We start from the raw sequence: 15,161 nt of genomic DNA, 5'->3' as shown, positions 1-15,161 counted from the left end.
AGGGGACGGGAGGGGGCTCACTGAAATCCTTCATGTTTCTCCCTTTACGCTCCTTCTCACTAACTCTCTTCCCTTCTCCTCTGGCCTGGCTCTGTCTTTGTTTTAGATAAACTGGATGAAATCTTGGCTGCTGCCCAACACACTATTACATCAGACAACCAGGGCCAGAGAGGTCATGGAGGCAAGAGGGACCGGAGCAAGAGCATTGTTCCGAATGTCTCCAATGAGGTATTGTTGGGAATTGGAAGGAAATTGTCCTATTTAGGATCATTATACCATAAAATCTTCCCTGTATCTTAGACCCTATTTCACTATTACTTGCAAAATATTATCAAATACTGAACACCTCTCTCCTAGTCCAGCAGTATCAGATTCTGATAAACAACACTGCTCAGGATGCTGCACATATTTAGTCATGGAAGTGACTAATGTTATCAAAAAAAGAGATTCCTATGTATAAATCAGCTTGGTCTTTAGCTTGCTTTTAGCCCTGAGTGTTGTCCTGCCCTAGAGACAATTGATTGACAATGGACCACCCACATCAAAATGTTTGTTTATCTGTGACTAAGGCTGTGTCCATTCATCTATGCTCTGTTGCCTGATACACTAATACTGGTTATGCTGCATTGAATTTTACTGTATATGAAATCAATATCAGCTCAACAGCCAGCATCATTTTTATGTGATTATATCTGAGTTAATGTTTCCTCTTCTTCCTTTGCAATTCTCTTTTGCCCCCTTGTTTCGGTGCCTGAAGCAACCTTATGAGCAGCAGTCATCCATGAGCATGGTCCAGCAAGGACCAGGTTTTGGCTACAACCAAGCTCATTTTCAACCAGGCCACGGTCCTCAGCATGCAGTCATGATGCGTCAAAAATCTATTGGTAACGACAATTATTCTGGAAAGATTTCTGCCTGCTTAGTATATACATGTTTGTAACTGTCTGTGTCTGTGTGCTCAGGTGTAACCGAGGAGGAGAGGCAGTACCTACACCCCCCTGCTATGAAGCTGGCTCGCAGCCTGTCAGTGCCGGGACCGGAGGAAATCCCCCCACCCCCTAACACATCCGCTCCAGATCCACCTTTATCTGCAGGCCCTCATCCTGTGAGAGGGCCTGCTATGCCCATACCCCCTGTATCTCAAGCCCACTACCAGGTCCATTCCCAGCCAGGGCATTCTACTCAAGCTGGCTGGGAGAGGGGAGGCAATGGTGGGATGAATCAGCAGGTCATGGTCCCTACTCTCAGGAGACAATCTGAGGGACTGGAAGCATCCAGGAGAGGTGGTGGCAAGATGGGAGGGTTACGAAGAGGCTATAGCAGCGCTACGCCACCAACAAGTGCTAAACCTAAGGCCCAACAGGCACCGCAACATCAAGTGCACATGGCCAACCGGGAGCAGGGTGGAGGAGTTGGCAGGGGGGCAGCCAGGAGGGGTGGTCGAGGAGCTCTGATGAAGCAGTCAAAAGTGGAAGATGGGCTGCGACAGCAAAGAGGTAAAGGAGGTGCAGCCAAAGAGAAGAGCTCGATCCCCATTCCTACCATCATTGTCAAAGCACCCTCAACAAGCAGCAGTGGCCGTAGCAGCCAGGGAAGCAGCATGGAAGCTGAGACCTCCCAGGAGGTGGTAGACCACACCTCAGCTGATGCAACCGCAGACATTCCCAACACCAATCTACCATCGCCACTCACCTCCTCACCACCTCAGCCCCCGACATCCTCTTCCTTGCCCTCTTCAACCGTCGCCCCCTCTGTTTCCTCACAGCAAAACCTGGAAAACATGGATTACACTTCAATTTTTGGTACAGCCTTTGGAGGAGGAGGAGGAGCACGTAGAGAAAGAGAACGTTTTCGAGATATGAGAAGAAAGAGTGCTTCTTTCTTCCTATCATCTGAGGAGGATATTCAAGGAGAGGCAGGAGGAGGAGCAGGAGATGGAGGAGGAGCACTAGCGGTAAGAATTCAGCCTCTGCAGGGCTCACAAGTGGATGTACCCACACCTCGACTCCGGCCCTCCAAGTCTATAGATGAGGGCATGTTTTCTGGAGACAACTACGTCAACTATTCCAGCAGCATGCCCCCAGCCTTTGGCCTGCCTGAGTATTCCTCCCCTATCCTTGGTCAGGATGGACAGCCCAAGTCTGCTCCCTCAGTGTACGGCACCCAGCCAGCTACTACTTTCATCCATCCGCTTACAGGAAAAGTTCTCGACCCTTCATCACCGCTTGGCCTGGCCCTAGCTGCAAGAGAAAGAGCCTTAAAAGATGACCGCCGGACGCGCCGAGAGGACAGACACTTTGGTCGGCAGATGTCCACTGTGGGAGCATTCCCCACCCCTGTTCAGACCCCAGCTCCTTCCCTATTTGCAACCCCGACACAATCGACCTACACTTCCCCAGTGTCACTCCACCTAAGCTCCACCACCACCTCGCCTGCATCTCTGAGCCGGCCCCAGTCACCAAGGATATTACGTTTGGGAGGAGGAGGTGGGGATAGGATGGAAAGAGAAAAGGAAGGAGGGCCCAGAGAGGGTCTTCGAGTTCGCTTTTCAGAGGACAGAACCAATCAATATTCAACCCAGTATTACCCACAGAGTCCCAGGGAGAGAGAAAGGGAAAAGGAGTTGTACGACAGCAGACCTGCTTCATCCACTCAGCCTCCTCCACCTCCAGCTCAACCTGCACCCCGCAGACCTTCCTTTTTGCAGATGGACAGCACCTCCAACACCAGCTACATTCCTCAGTACACTGTCCCCACAGCCCCAGTACAGACAGATCAAGCTATGGGAGATGTAAGAGGAGGGTCAGGTGGAGGTCTAGGACTGATGGTTCTCCCCCCGCCAGCTCCATCAATAGACGCAGACGATGAGTTTGTTTTTGCAGATCCATTGCCCCCTCCTTTACAGTTTGCTAATGGTAAAAAAGAGAGAGGCCAAGAGTTTGCTCAGCGCCATCAACACCCAAATCAACACTCTGCTGCTGTTGCTCCACCTCCCCCACCACCTCTTCCATCTCCGAAGCCCTCAAACGTTACCCAATCCTCCTCACAGGGTGGTGACTCTGCTGCCTCCAGCCTTACCTCCTATGACAGCGAGGTAGCTAACCTCACACAGTCAGCTCTCTCTCCATCTTATCCATCCCCTCAGATATTCCCCCCTTCCTCCACTTCTACCACCACCTCTATTGCTGCTCTGCCTCCTTCACTACACAGACCTCAGCCCATGTCCCATTCTCAGGCCTATTACAGCAGCATTAATGACCCCTCAGTAGGTGGCCACACTCTTGCCCAGGACAGAGGTACAGCTGCCCTCACCACCACCATGACATATGCTACCACAACCATGACAGCCACTGTTGCCGCCACCACCACAACCTCACCTTCATCCTCTGACTACAGCATCTGCATGGCTGGGCCCAAAGCTGGTCTCACCACAGGGGGGAAAACTCCAGACCACACTCATCACACCACTATTATACCCAAGAGCGGAGACTGGCAAGATGGTGTGGTGGATTCTGGGATTGAGGAGCTGGACAGTCACAGCAGCAGCGACCACCATTTAGAAATGCTGGGACTAAGTGGTCTGAGAGGAGAGAGGGGAGGGGTTGGAGGAGACGGACAAGGAGGAGAGATAGAGAAAAGTAGCGAACATCAGGATCCTTGTACAACCTACTCAGGTGGGCAAACATTTGAGGTGCACAGTGCCAAACTGGCAAACCCTGTGTTTCCAAAGATGACTCATTACAAAGAGGGAGGAGGGAGGGGCCAGTCTGTAGCACTACGCAGGCAGAACAGCACCAACCCGGCTCCACTGCAGTTGCACAGACAAAGCAACCTAGAGGACGCCAGGTTAGATGGAGCTCTCGTAGATGAGAGGAAGCGTAAGCAGAGTCGATCCAAAATGGAAGATGGCTTTAGCACAGCTCTGGCCGCCTGCTTAGAGAGACCTATGGAGACCCGGTCGGTGGGCTGGGTTGAGGTTGAGGAGCATGAGCAAGGTGGAGAGGTCCAAAGAGGTGGTATGGTCTTTGAGGGCCGCAGGCTCCACTCACCTCTTTCTGGTGTGAAGGCCAGCATCATCACTGAACTAAGCTCCAAGCTGCAACAGATGAGTAGCATGAAGAGCATGGATGACTGGAGCCACACTCCAAAATCACCCACCATGCATAGGTTTGTTTGTTGTCCATAAAATAAAAGTTTTTAATATCAGTTTTAAGCTGTTGTTAGAATTTAATATTCACAGGTGCATTTTTGTGTCTTTCAGGTATTCAGCAGATTTTACTGATGCGTTTCACAGCCCCCCCACTGGCCGCTCAACCTCACCATTACCCACCTACTCCCCACAGCACCGTCAGATCCTGACACCTAACCTTTCGGCCACCCCTTCTATGTCCCCTACTCCTCAAGCACCAGTTCAGCGCAACTGGACCCGATCCCCTTCCCCACAGATGCCTACATCTCCAGTACATTCCCACCCTCCCCATTCTCCGACCTACTGCCCATACCCAACATCGCCGAAGCATCGGTCCAAGTTTCGTAGACAAACTTTTGATTTCCAGTGTAGTCCGACTAAAGAGATGCGGTCCTCAGTCTCTCGGCGCCGTGCTCCAAGCCCTCTCATCTATAACACTGAACAACCAAACCCCACCCCACCTAGGCCCTCCTCGCTCCCCATACTTCCCACTACACCAGTCTACAACAACCCTTTTGACTTTCCCGGGCCCCTCACTCCTCCTTCTCCTGGCATCCCTCTAGGAGATGCCTACCAGGCTTCAACGCCTCCCTTGTACTCCCCATCTGGTGTTCCAAGCCCAAATCCCCTACTTGTCTCCCGCTCTCTCTCCCCTACCCACTTTCTCTCTGGAGCCTCCTCCCCAATGCATTTGCCCCTCAGCCCATCTTGTCTCAACTATCCCCATCTCACCCCTCCTCCACCAGCCAAACCCTTTGCCGTCAAACCCCTGCCCTTCTGGACCAAGTACGATGTTGCAGACTGGCTGGCTTATCTAAACCTGGGTGAACACAGAGAGCGTTTTATAGACAATGAGATTGATGGATCGCACCTGCCTTCGCTCACCAAGGACGACTTCTTGGACCTGGGAGTGACACGCGTGGGACACCGAATGAACATCGAGAGGGCACTGAAGAAACTCACTGACAGGTGAGGGAGGACCACTAGACTCTGGAACACATAGAGGCAACGGGATCAAAAGGTCAAAAAGGAAGGTGAAGGAAAGTCAAAGTGTCTCATTCCTTCCATACAAGTTAGCTGGACCTTCCCCTTTGTTCATTCGATGCATATAACTTGATAAGTTATTCCATCTTCCCTCCATCCCTTTCTCTCTCTCTCTCTATTAATCTGTTTTATCAACCCTATTAAGTTCATTTTTATTTCATTTCTTCCCATTCTTATTCTTTGATTTGCCCTCCCTCTCTTCCCAGGTGGCTCTCCTCTCCTTTGCATCTCACTACTTCTCCCCAAGACACAGACTGAGAGAGTGAAGGGGAGAGTCAATGGTGACAGAAAGGGAGAGAAACAAATTGCAAAAGATGGACAATAACGGAGGATGTGCAAGACAAGAACAGTGGACATCACCAGGTTGAATTAAGACGGCCGGACATGTGGGGGGGGCTGTTTCAAATTAGCTTCACATGTAAAGACTATTGTTATGAAATTTGTGGGTTTCTGGGCAAGAAAGGGTATGAAGAAATGAAGAGTACACGAAAACAACACTCTCCAACTGAAAGATACTTTAAAACTTTTGATGGACAGGCATTTAATTAACACACCGTTTTGTGCTGTAAAGACACATACGCTCACATCCAGTGACAGATGGATTCTCACGCCGTCTGCAGCTCAGCAGCGCTGAGAAAACTTTGGTCTGTGTTCAAAGAAAAGTTGGAAAGTTGCATCTTAAAGGGTGAACCCTTATAATATGTTGTTTTCTGGTGAAAAGAGAAACATTAGAGCCACATCATGACATCAGTTTTGTAGCTTTAAGTATATGGGTGTGAGTTCCGCAGCCAAAGTCAGAGTATGAGATAAAGGGTTTCGTTTGTAAATGATGCTAGAGGAAAATGATAGACAATAGTATTCTTTTTATATATTGCCATATTCCCCCAAAGGATTCCCCCAGTAAGCTTTGTATGTATGTACTTTGCGAGCACTAAATATATCTTACATGTTAAACTGGATTCACTATTAGTAGAACCATTTGTTTTGTACTAAGTGCTGATCGCAATCATTCATTTCAAACAGGTCAGGGTATTTTAAACTGTTGAATTGAAGGTATGAATAATGAGGGCATACAGATGTTGAGACAATGTTGTTAGGAAATGAGCTGCTATTATTTTCCTAATCGTTCTACAGAAAGGAGAGAAAATATTTGAGAGCAACTGAAACAAGTTTGCATGTCACTTCAAGCTGCAAATTGCTCTTTAGACTTAACAGGTGTTCACGGCCATAGCACAGGTCAAGGGATGGATCCATCCTCTCTGATGCCATAATGTTGAGCGCTCTCTCTCACACAGCAGGTGATCAAAAAGGGCTTTTTACGGCTACTCTGTCTGCCTGACTTCCTCAACCTTCAGCCCCTGTGAGTCCGTGTGTGTCTGATTTTGTGCGTGCGTGTTCGTCGGCCTGCGTCGGTGGCTAAATGCTTCCCCTGACCTACACCTTTCGATTTATAATGCCTTTTCCAAAACATATTTATAACGGTCGGAATACATGACTTTTCTCACCAGATGACAATCCCAGTGTTTCCCTGTTCCGCACATAACCCTTCAAAAAGAAAACACTCTGACCCACTTTTAAAAAAGATTTTTTTTTTCCAAATTCAATACTGTATATGTTTAATACATGAACACCCTCCATTTTTTCTTTTACATGCCAGTTTAGCCATTCCTTGCAGAGAATTCAACACATCATTTATAGATCTATATGTAATGATGATGATGACAATGATACAAAATATAGTATAATAAAGATAATATTATTAAGTATGTAATCCTTTTTAAGAATCTCTGTCTTCCAGATAGTGTGGACAAATTCTTTAAAGCTTTGTTTGGTTTATGTTTTAATTTGGGGTTTTCAGTCGATGCTTTCTCTACTGCTCTCCAGTGAAGCTGACACGTTATTTAATGTATATTCTCTCTATGTGAGTGTCAAAATAACGACTCTGTTCTCATGCTGAGTTGCCTCGATGCTTTTACACGATGGATGCTATTCCAGAGAAGTGAAAGGACTGAGCAGTAGTGTAGAAAGCATAACATACTAGGAATTAAAGAGTATTTTAGGTCTAGCAAAATGCATTATGAGTATGACTTCATGCAGTATGAGTGTAAGTATGCAGAGATAAAAGGTATATATATAAATTATATATATAAAGTTTTGTTTTAACTAAAACAGTATAAAAGTTGATAGAGGTACAACTAAGGTGTTGAAATAAATGCTAAGATAAACTATGACCCTGCAATGATTCTCATTTCTCCTTGGATTCCCTCTTCTTACAGATTCACATAATGATCCAATTTAAAGTGCTGTGTTTGAACTGAGTCATTTGGCAGCAGCTCGTTTTAGCCCCACGGTCGTTCAGCAAAACATTGTTTTCAGGTTTCTCGATTATTTTCCCATCATGCTCGGTGAGGTAAAAGGCACAAAAGAGGGGAGCTCACGGGGAGGGGGAAGATGAGACGGCTTAATTTAAAGCGAGCAGCGGCTGCGCTCATGCAGCAAACCGAGAGCGCCTGTAAGGCATGGAGAAGGATGACAAACAACTTGGAAGACTGTGATATTGTTTTCTAGAGCTGTGGCCAGTTCATGGTTGAAAACTGTAAATACTATTAACTGCATCCTTGTGTTTCTGTAGATGGGGTTTGCTCATAGGTAGTAAAAGTTTAGATATCTGGGGTTACTCTTTCCTTCTCACAGTATAACAGGAGGATAAAAACTTCCACTACTCTTGTGGGTTTGATTAGATTTTTTTATTTTCCTTTTTTATGTGATCTGACTCATTTATGTTCAGTCACCAGGTCGCTCCATACTGTTTTCATTGAGATAATTTCTTTGCTAGAAGCTACAGACAACCTTAACAAGTTAAAGTAGAATTCATCAGATGTCTCACGCTGTTTTCAGACATACAGTGAAGTCAAGACATTTTTCTGGAAATTTACAGAGGGGCTCTTGTTGAGAACACAGATGTTCAAGTTAGTTGCTCGGTACACTATTCCTGCCGTACAGCCACTGATTAAAATGTTAGAAAAATGTCCTGAGGGAGCCCACGCGAGACTACAAAAGGAAAATTTCACAGCCAATGAGTGGACATGTTGATGTTTCTAAACACATGACAGATGCAAATGTACAAATATCTCAGGATGAAAAAGGAGCTATACACATAGAGGATGCTCAGCAAACACAAGAACAAAACAAAACATTTTATCTTGTCAGTTGTGGACAAGCTGTTGAGATTAGTGGATTTTTGAGGAGTCTCCTTTTAAACAGTATTTATTGCAAATAGACTCAGAAATCTAGACCAGATACCGTCAGCGGTAAACAAAGTGTAACTCTGGATGACACTGGCAAATATCCAGAAGAGCGCAGATGCAGTAGAAGTAAACAGTGCGTGTGCACGAGAGAACATGCTGCACAGTGTACCCTCTTTGATGGCCTCTCTTTCTAGGCCTGACCAGAGAAAGAATGGCAGGTCACAAAGGAGCACAGGGTTAATCTGCCAGTTCATGGGACACCCCCTACTCCCACCCTCGCCTCTGCTGTCACACACACTCACTAATAAGCTCACATGACTGTGTGCCACACTGACATGATACTGTGACCAGCGGATAGTCAAAATGAAGTTCCAGCATCTCATTAGCACCATATTTAGAGAGACAGAAAGAGGGACGGGCAGGGTGGAGAGAAGGAGGGGGACTCTTCCAGCTGTTTTTTTTATAATACCACAGTGGAGAAAGTGAGAGGGGCGATTGTCAAAGATAGGAGGGAGACTCGAACAGCCTGACACGAGGAAGCCAATGAGTTAAAAAGCAAAGGATGAGATTGAAGTGAGGGAAGAGAGGGGAAAGAGGAAGAAGAGTTCATCCTGGAATGATTGAGAGCTAGAGTATCACAGCTGACGTGAGAGCAGGGCAAGAAAGGTAAGTTTCCTCCTCTTGAAGCCAATAAGCAGGAGAGCGATAACCATGAAAATTAATTTTTTTGAATTGTCATTGTGTCTCACGCCCACTTTCAGATCAACAACGTGTGTGTAACTTTAAGTGCCAAGGGAAAATTGGGTCAGTGAGAGGGGAGAGGGGGAGAACAGCCTGCGTTAGAGGAGGAGAGACGCACTGGGAGAGGGGGAGACGGACAGAGAAATGAAGGGAAATCCTCTGTAGCCCTTGAACTACAGTAACAAGTGGTCACTTGAGTAATCACTGGTGATTCAGAGAGACATGTAAGTGCCGGTTGCTCACAGGCTTGACTGCTCTGCTGCCTTTTGCTTCTTCTTGGCTTAAGGATAGAGGGTTTTTTTTGGCATTGAAATACTTTGCTGTGGTGATGCAGGCTGAGCTGTTGGGTTCTATCTCAAACCTCTCCCTCCCCTGTGCACGGACAACTACAGAGACAGAATAGTTTTTAAAAAGTGGAGTTTTGTGCCACATTTCCTGTGAAAAGACAATGTGAAGAACAGTTAGCTGAGGGAAAGACGGTCCTACATGAGCCTGAGTCTCCGTCAAGCTCAGTCTTGTGATGAGGTGTGGTTAGTCACTTTCATATTACTCAGCCAGCAATGTGTGTGTGTGTGTGTGTGCCCAGACAGAAATAGGCCCAAATGTGATTGTGTCCTATTGCGTGTCTGTGCATGCATTTCCTTGCTTTTGTTTGATATGCCTCTCACCCGCCAACATATTTGCCACATGTGCTTCAATTTACATGCTGCGCAAAAAAATGTGCTATCTGGACAAGTTATTCCTTTCAAATCCGACATTCCATTTGGTTTGCCAGATCGGTAAATCTACCCCTGCTGCGCTCATGATCTCTGAATCGAATCGAGTCAGAGTGGGAGACAGTTGGTTCTAATAGGCCTTTATTAGCCAGAGCAAAGGGAAAGATGACCTTTCTATGCTGTTTATTTTGGGAAGGCAACAGGAAGAATGCCAGAGCAGCTGTTCTATTCCTGCTGGCAGATCCCACCCCTGTGAATTCCAGTCTGCCACTGCAGCGACACTCCCCTTACTCACGCAGTGGGTTCGGATGTTCCCGAGTACTCTTCAGTGTAAATAACACCTCGTCAGAATCATCTAAGTTGTTATGGCAATAAGCTCGGCAACGTCCACACACACACACACACACACACACACACACAAAACGCAAACCCTCAGCTGACAATCATTTCTTGTCATAGACGCACGCCTGCTGTACATGGTGAACAGCTCTGTTTAAGATGAGGCCTGCTGTATCTGCACATTACACAGTGTAGACGTCCAACCTGTTCCATGATAATCAGTGTCACTTGCCTGCCAATAAAAACTCTCTATTTCCCTGCTCGTTATGCATCTTAACCTGTCTGGCAACTCTCTTGTATCACACAAACAGCTATCGTTTGCTTTCCGAGACAGACACGTTCCCTAAAAATGGCGAGCCTCCCCAAAGAGCCGTCCGAAGATGCCAAGAAACAGAGCTTCTGGATGGTGAGGATTATTTTTATCATCAAGTCTAAGAAAACTACCGCCCTAGGAACAGCTTTTTAATCCAAAACAGTACTCTTGTGCTCGTGGCTGGCTTGTTACACATGATCTCTGCCTCTCCTTGCAGCCGGGGAATTATGTGCGCACAGTGCACAGAACAGAACAGTCCTTCCAGGCCTGCAATGACATCGTGGCCTGCTTCATGGAGAGGGCAAAGGTAGAGAAACAATATGCCCAGCAGCTCAGCCAGTGGAGCAGCAAGTGGAAGTCCATAGTTGATTCACGTAAGTATGAGAAACCGCATGATTGCTGCACAGCCATGGTGGCCTAGCATCAGAGCACACACACTCCCAGGCCTTTTTGATCATCTCAGCTTGCTCTCATCAAGTTTAAATTGCCTCTTTGGTCGCATTAAATGAGTGCATGTGTACTTGTTTGAAAATCTCCAGTGGACAAATGGAGGCCATTATTTCTCTATTGTTTCCATGACTCACCTCTGTTATTTCATTTCTCCGTCTGTCTTTTTTTCACCTCCCCAGGGCCACTTTATGGCTCCCTCATGAGGGCGTGGCAGTGTTTCTTCACCTCCACCGAGCGCCTGTCAACCCTCCACTCCTCCATCTCCCAGTCACTCACCGCTGAGGAGGGGCAGCGAGTGAAGAGCTGGCAGAAGGAGACCTTTCCCAAGAAAATCTTCTGTGGGTTCAGAGAGAGTTACGACAACAACACCAGCTTTTCTCGAGCCCAAAAACCCTGGTCCAAAAAACTCATGAAGGTCCAGAATACAAATCATTTACATTGTGTGTGTGTGTGTGTGTGTGTGTGTGTGTGTGTGTGTGTATGTGCACACCTGCATGTTAGTAATGGTTGCCATAATTGCAATTGGAGTTTGATATAAAATATTTACTCAATGTCCACGTCCGAGCTTTTGACTATAACTAATGGTCTTTATTAGCAAAATAAGCTATTTCAGCTATTTAAAAGTAATGGATTTCTTTGTAATTAATTCAATAATGCACAATAATGATTAAATAACAAGCATAAGGGAAAAGAAATTCAATATAAATTAAGCTAACCACCTAAAAGCTTCATCTTTACATGAGTGGTAACAATCTTCTCTTGTAACCTTCAGCAAGAAATCAAGAATTCCAATAATGTCAATCCTCAACATTATTAATGTATTTATCTATATTTAAAGTACATGCAACTTGAATTTACAAACAAATTAATTTAATTTATTAATCAAAAGAAGTAAACTTAATTGACCACAAATTTAACTTTGTCTTGAAATTTTGGAAAAAAGGTTAAATAAATCAAATATGTGTATAAATGACATGTTGCAGTATTACATGGAGTTATGCACTGGACTGTTTCGGTGCAGACACTGAATATCAAACAGATGTTATACATGTATATATTAATATATAAATGTTAATTAGTGAGCTTCCTAAGCTGATTGCCAGATGTTGCATATACCAACGAGAGTGCTATCAATCTTCTCATCCAACTTCCCACAACAATTCAGCACATTTCCCATAATGTCAGACCCCTGCCTCATGTAAATATCTATATGTGCATGTTTATTCAACAGCTGGAGAAGGTCCGAGTGGCATACCATAAATCCTGTCAGAGGGAGCAAGCAGCCCTGGAGAAAGAAAAACAAGCAAATGAAAACACCGAGATGAGTCCAGAGAAAAAGCAGAAGATCACAGAGGCCAGAGAAAAGGCCAGAGAGGAGAAAGAAAAGGTGAGGAGAGATGTTAACACAATTCGCCATCTCAGTCCGAGTTAGTCATGCATGTTCGATAAAGGATTCGTTCACGGCACATTTAAATTAAATCACAGATAAACATGTTGCATTCCAAGAAAGTTTTGCTGGCCCGCTGCATGTAGCCATATTTATTCAGTTCAGGAACTAGCAACTCCAAACACAAGCCCCAGCCTTAGATTTCTGTTCCAGGCATTTTCCTTGTATGGAGATGTGTTATTGTTACTCTGCTCAGTGTTTATGGAGCCCAGCATGGGAACAGGGAAGAGCTCCCGATGATTTATACTTTTTAGATCCACCTCTTTTTAAGAAACACAGGGGATGTTGTTCCTGAGGGAGAGTATATGGCAACCTCTCATCACAAGACTGTTCCTCTGACCTGCCCACAGAATAAGGAGTGCTACGAGAAAGTGCTGGAGGATGTGACATCCTACACACCCCGCTACATGGAGGAGATGGAGGCCATATTTGAACAGTCGCAGGAGGAGGAGAAGAAGAGGATTGACTTCCTGAAGCAGGCTTTCCTCTCCATCCACAGGCACCTGGACGTCACCAACAATGAGAGGTGAGCAGGCGTCGATCGGAGGCCAGGGTGTTTGTGAAGCTTGTGTGCGGATGGATGGGTTCATACAGTTTAAGTGCTCATTGTGTTGTGATAAACATACAGCTCCATGTCCCTGTGTCAGTGTGAAGGCCGTGTACAGTGAGCTCCATCAAACTCTGATGTCCATCGATGACCAGGATGATCTCAAATGGTGGAAGAACAACCACGGCCCCGGCATGGTCACCGACTGGCCAAAGATTGAGGTGTGATACACCAACAACCAGAGGAAAAAACAAAACAATTGCATTAAATGTACATAAGACATTCTGAAGCAGATAAACACCAGAAACTGAAGGTGACAATATCAAATTAAGCATCAAACATTGAGTATTTTTCTTCTTCTTCTCACCTCAGTTAAAGAAATACATCTCTTCTTGAAGATTTTATATATTGCATAGGAATGTGCATTTTCACAAATGCCTAATAGTATTTATAAATCTCTCAGACCTAAAATAATCTTTAACTTGAGTTGTGTGAAGATCTTTAGATGTTTAACATTTAAAAACCCAAACTTTTATCTTTGTCAGGAATGGGTCCCACCAGTAAAAAAGCTAAATAGAAAGAAAAGAGACCAGAAAAGAAAAGAGGGCCAACCGTAAGTAGTACTTTTCACCTACGCTATTGAAACTATATAACTATAGTAAATTATATATATTTTTTAAATCCCAGAGATTCTTCTGGTCTGTTTTTTCACTAATTAAATGTCTGTGTCTTCTCCTGTTAGTGTGATGATTGGGGGTGTGAAGGTGCGAGCTCTGTACGACTATGTGGGAGAGGAGGGCGATGAGCTGTCCTTTAAAGCAGGTGACGCAAAGTGTTATATTCACAACACCTAAATACATTGTGTTATACAGTCCTCACCATGTTAAATCTACATTCAGCATACAGTATGGAGCTTTAAATGATGAAACAAACTTTCAGGATTGTGTTTTATGAGTAAATAGATGTTTTTTACATACACAGGATATTCATCATATAACACATAACTACTATCTTAATCATACAGATGGTTAAAATCTACAACACTAATCAAAGTGTTGTGACTATAATATATAGTTTGCATTCTGCAGAGACGAATAACTCTGATTGTGCTGCATTTATTGAGATATTTTGGAAATTTCTTTTGACAAAGTTCTCAAATCTAAAGAGAGTTGGGTGAGTCCATGTCAAATCCCAGATTTAAAACGATGCATTTCAACCCACAATGTTCCATCTGAACTTTTGTATTTACTCTGACCGCAGGTGAGGTGTTCCTCAAGGTGGAAGAGGAGGATGACCAGGGTTGGTGTCGAGGAGTGCTGAGCGAGGGGAAGGAGGGCTTCTACCCGGCCAATTATGTCGAAGTTGCAGAGTGAAATCACACTGTCCAAACGTTTCTGTCCTAAAGATATTTCTCACAAAGAATCTTCTAAAAAAAAAGAATGTATCATTTAATATCTAAGTTGTTTGTGACTCTGAGTTAAGTCAGATGTAATCTGTCCCCAGCTCTTTTTGAACCATCAAGTTTTAAGGCCTTAATATTCTAACCTAGTTGGTTTGAGTACTTCTTCAACATGAATTAACTTATGAATGACTAGTATGTAATGTTTGAGTTGTGTGTGTGTGTGAGTGTGTGTGAGTGTGTGTGTTTGTGTGTTTCCATGCACATGTGCACATTCAAATGAAACAAAAGAGAGGATATTTATTTACTGCTATCATGTCTGAGTCATTAGGTCACTGTAATGAAGATAACTGATAATTATACATGAGGTTTACCCAGGCACAGGTTTACGGTCATGTGTGCACACAAGGTTAATGTTTACTTAACACGTATGATGTATAAGCCAAAGCACACAGATGTTTGATGGAGAAGAATGGATTTTCACAATAAAAGTGTATTTGTTTTGCCTGTGATCCATCTTATTGACACAATGTTTTTTTTCTTGCAATGCGAGCAGTGTGGTTTTATGGATGGTGATGTTGGCTGGACAATCCACCTCTTTGCTTTGGATTGAAATATCTAAGCAAATATGAAATGGATTGTCGGGAAATTCAGATACTTGGTCCCACAAGAACGACAGTGACCTTAATGATGCACTGGCTTTTCCTCTAGTGCCACCATGAGGTTTA

General features: G+C 44.7%; 1 protein-coding gene and 1 pseudogene across 4 annotated transcripts; both read left to right on the top strand.

Moving 5' to 3' along the window:
• The window catches only part of LOC109627140 (SH3 and multiple ankyrin repeat domains protein 1-like), a 28,729-nt pseudogene extending 21,268 nt beyond the window's left edge, over nucleotides 1–7,461 (top strand).
• Nucleotides 7,462–8,889: 1,428 nt separating this feature from the next.
• LOC109626656 (protein kinase C and casein kinase substrate in neurons protein 1-like) lies at nucleotides 8,890–14,945 on the top strand. 4 transcript variants are annotated; one of them, XM_020082777.2, is made up of 11 exons: nucleotides 8,890–9,147; nucleotides 9,243–9,446; nucleotides 10,612–10,683; nucleotides 10,808–10,964; nucleotides 11,220–11,455; nucleotides 12,272–12,427; nucleotides 12,838–13,013; nucleotides 13,135–13,255; nucleotides 13,580–13,647; nucleotides 13,777–13,856; nucleotides 14,295–14,945. In XM_020082777.2, the coding sequence occupies exons 3-11, from the start codon at nucleotides 10,627–10,629 to the stop codon at nucleotides 14,405–14,407; spliced, it is 1,164 nt and encodes a 387-aa protein (XP_019938336.1). In that variant the 5' UTR covers nucleotides 8,890–9,147; nucleotides 9,243–9,446; nucleotides 10,612–10,626; the 3' UTR covers nucleotides 14,408–14,945. The 4 variants fall into 4 exon arrangements, with proteins under 4 accessions (XP_019938336.1, XP_019938334.1, XP_019938337.1 ...); XM_020082775.2 differs by having other exon boundaries at nucleotides 10,589–10,683; XM_020082778.2 differs by lacking the exon at nucleotides 9,243–9,446 and having other exon boundaries at nucleotides 10,589–10,683.
• The last annotated feature ends 216 nt before the right edge of the window (nucleotides 14,946–15,161 follow it).

This window comes from Paralichthys olivaceus, chromosome 21 (genome assembly GCF_024713975.1).
Source record: "Paralichthys olivaceus isolate ysfri-2021 chromosome 21, ASM2471397v2, whole genome shotgun sequence".
Taxonomy (NCBI): Eukaryota; Metazoa; Chordata; class Actinopteri; order Pleuronectiformes; family Paralichthyidae; genus Paralichthys; species Paralichthys olivaceus.
The sequence above is the reverse complement of the archived record's forward strand: the minus strand, read 5'-3'. Positions and strand labels throughout refer to the sequence as shown.

Coding starts and splice junctions, on each gene's coding strand:
- LOC109626656 (XM_020082778.2), top strand. CDS start 10,627: ATGGCGAGCCTCCCCAAAGAGCCGTCCGAAGATGCCAAGAAACAGAGC. Junction 10,684..10,807: donor AGAAACAGAGCTTCTGGATG/GTGAGGATTATT, acceptor CTCTCCTTGCAG/CCGGGGAATTATGTGCGCAC. Junction 13,256..13,579: donor CCGACTGGCCAAAGATTGAG/GTGTGATACACC, acceptor TATCTTTGTCAG/GAATGGGTCCCACCAGTAAA.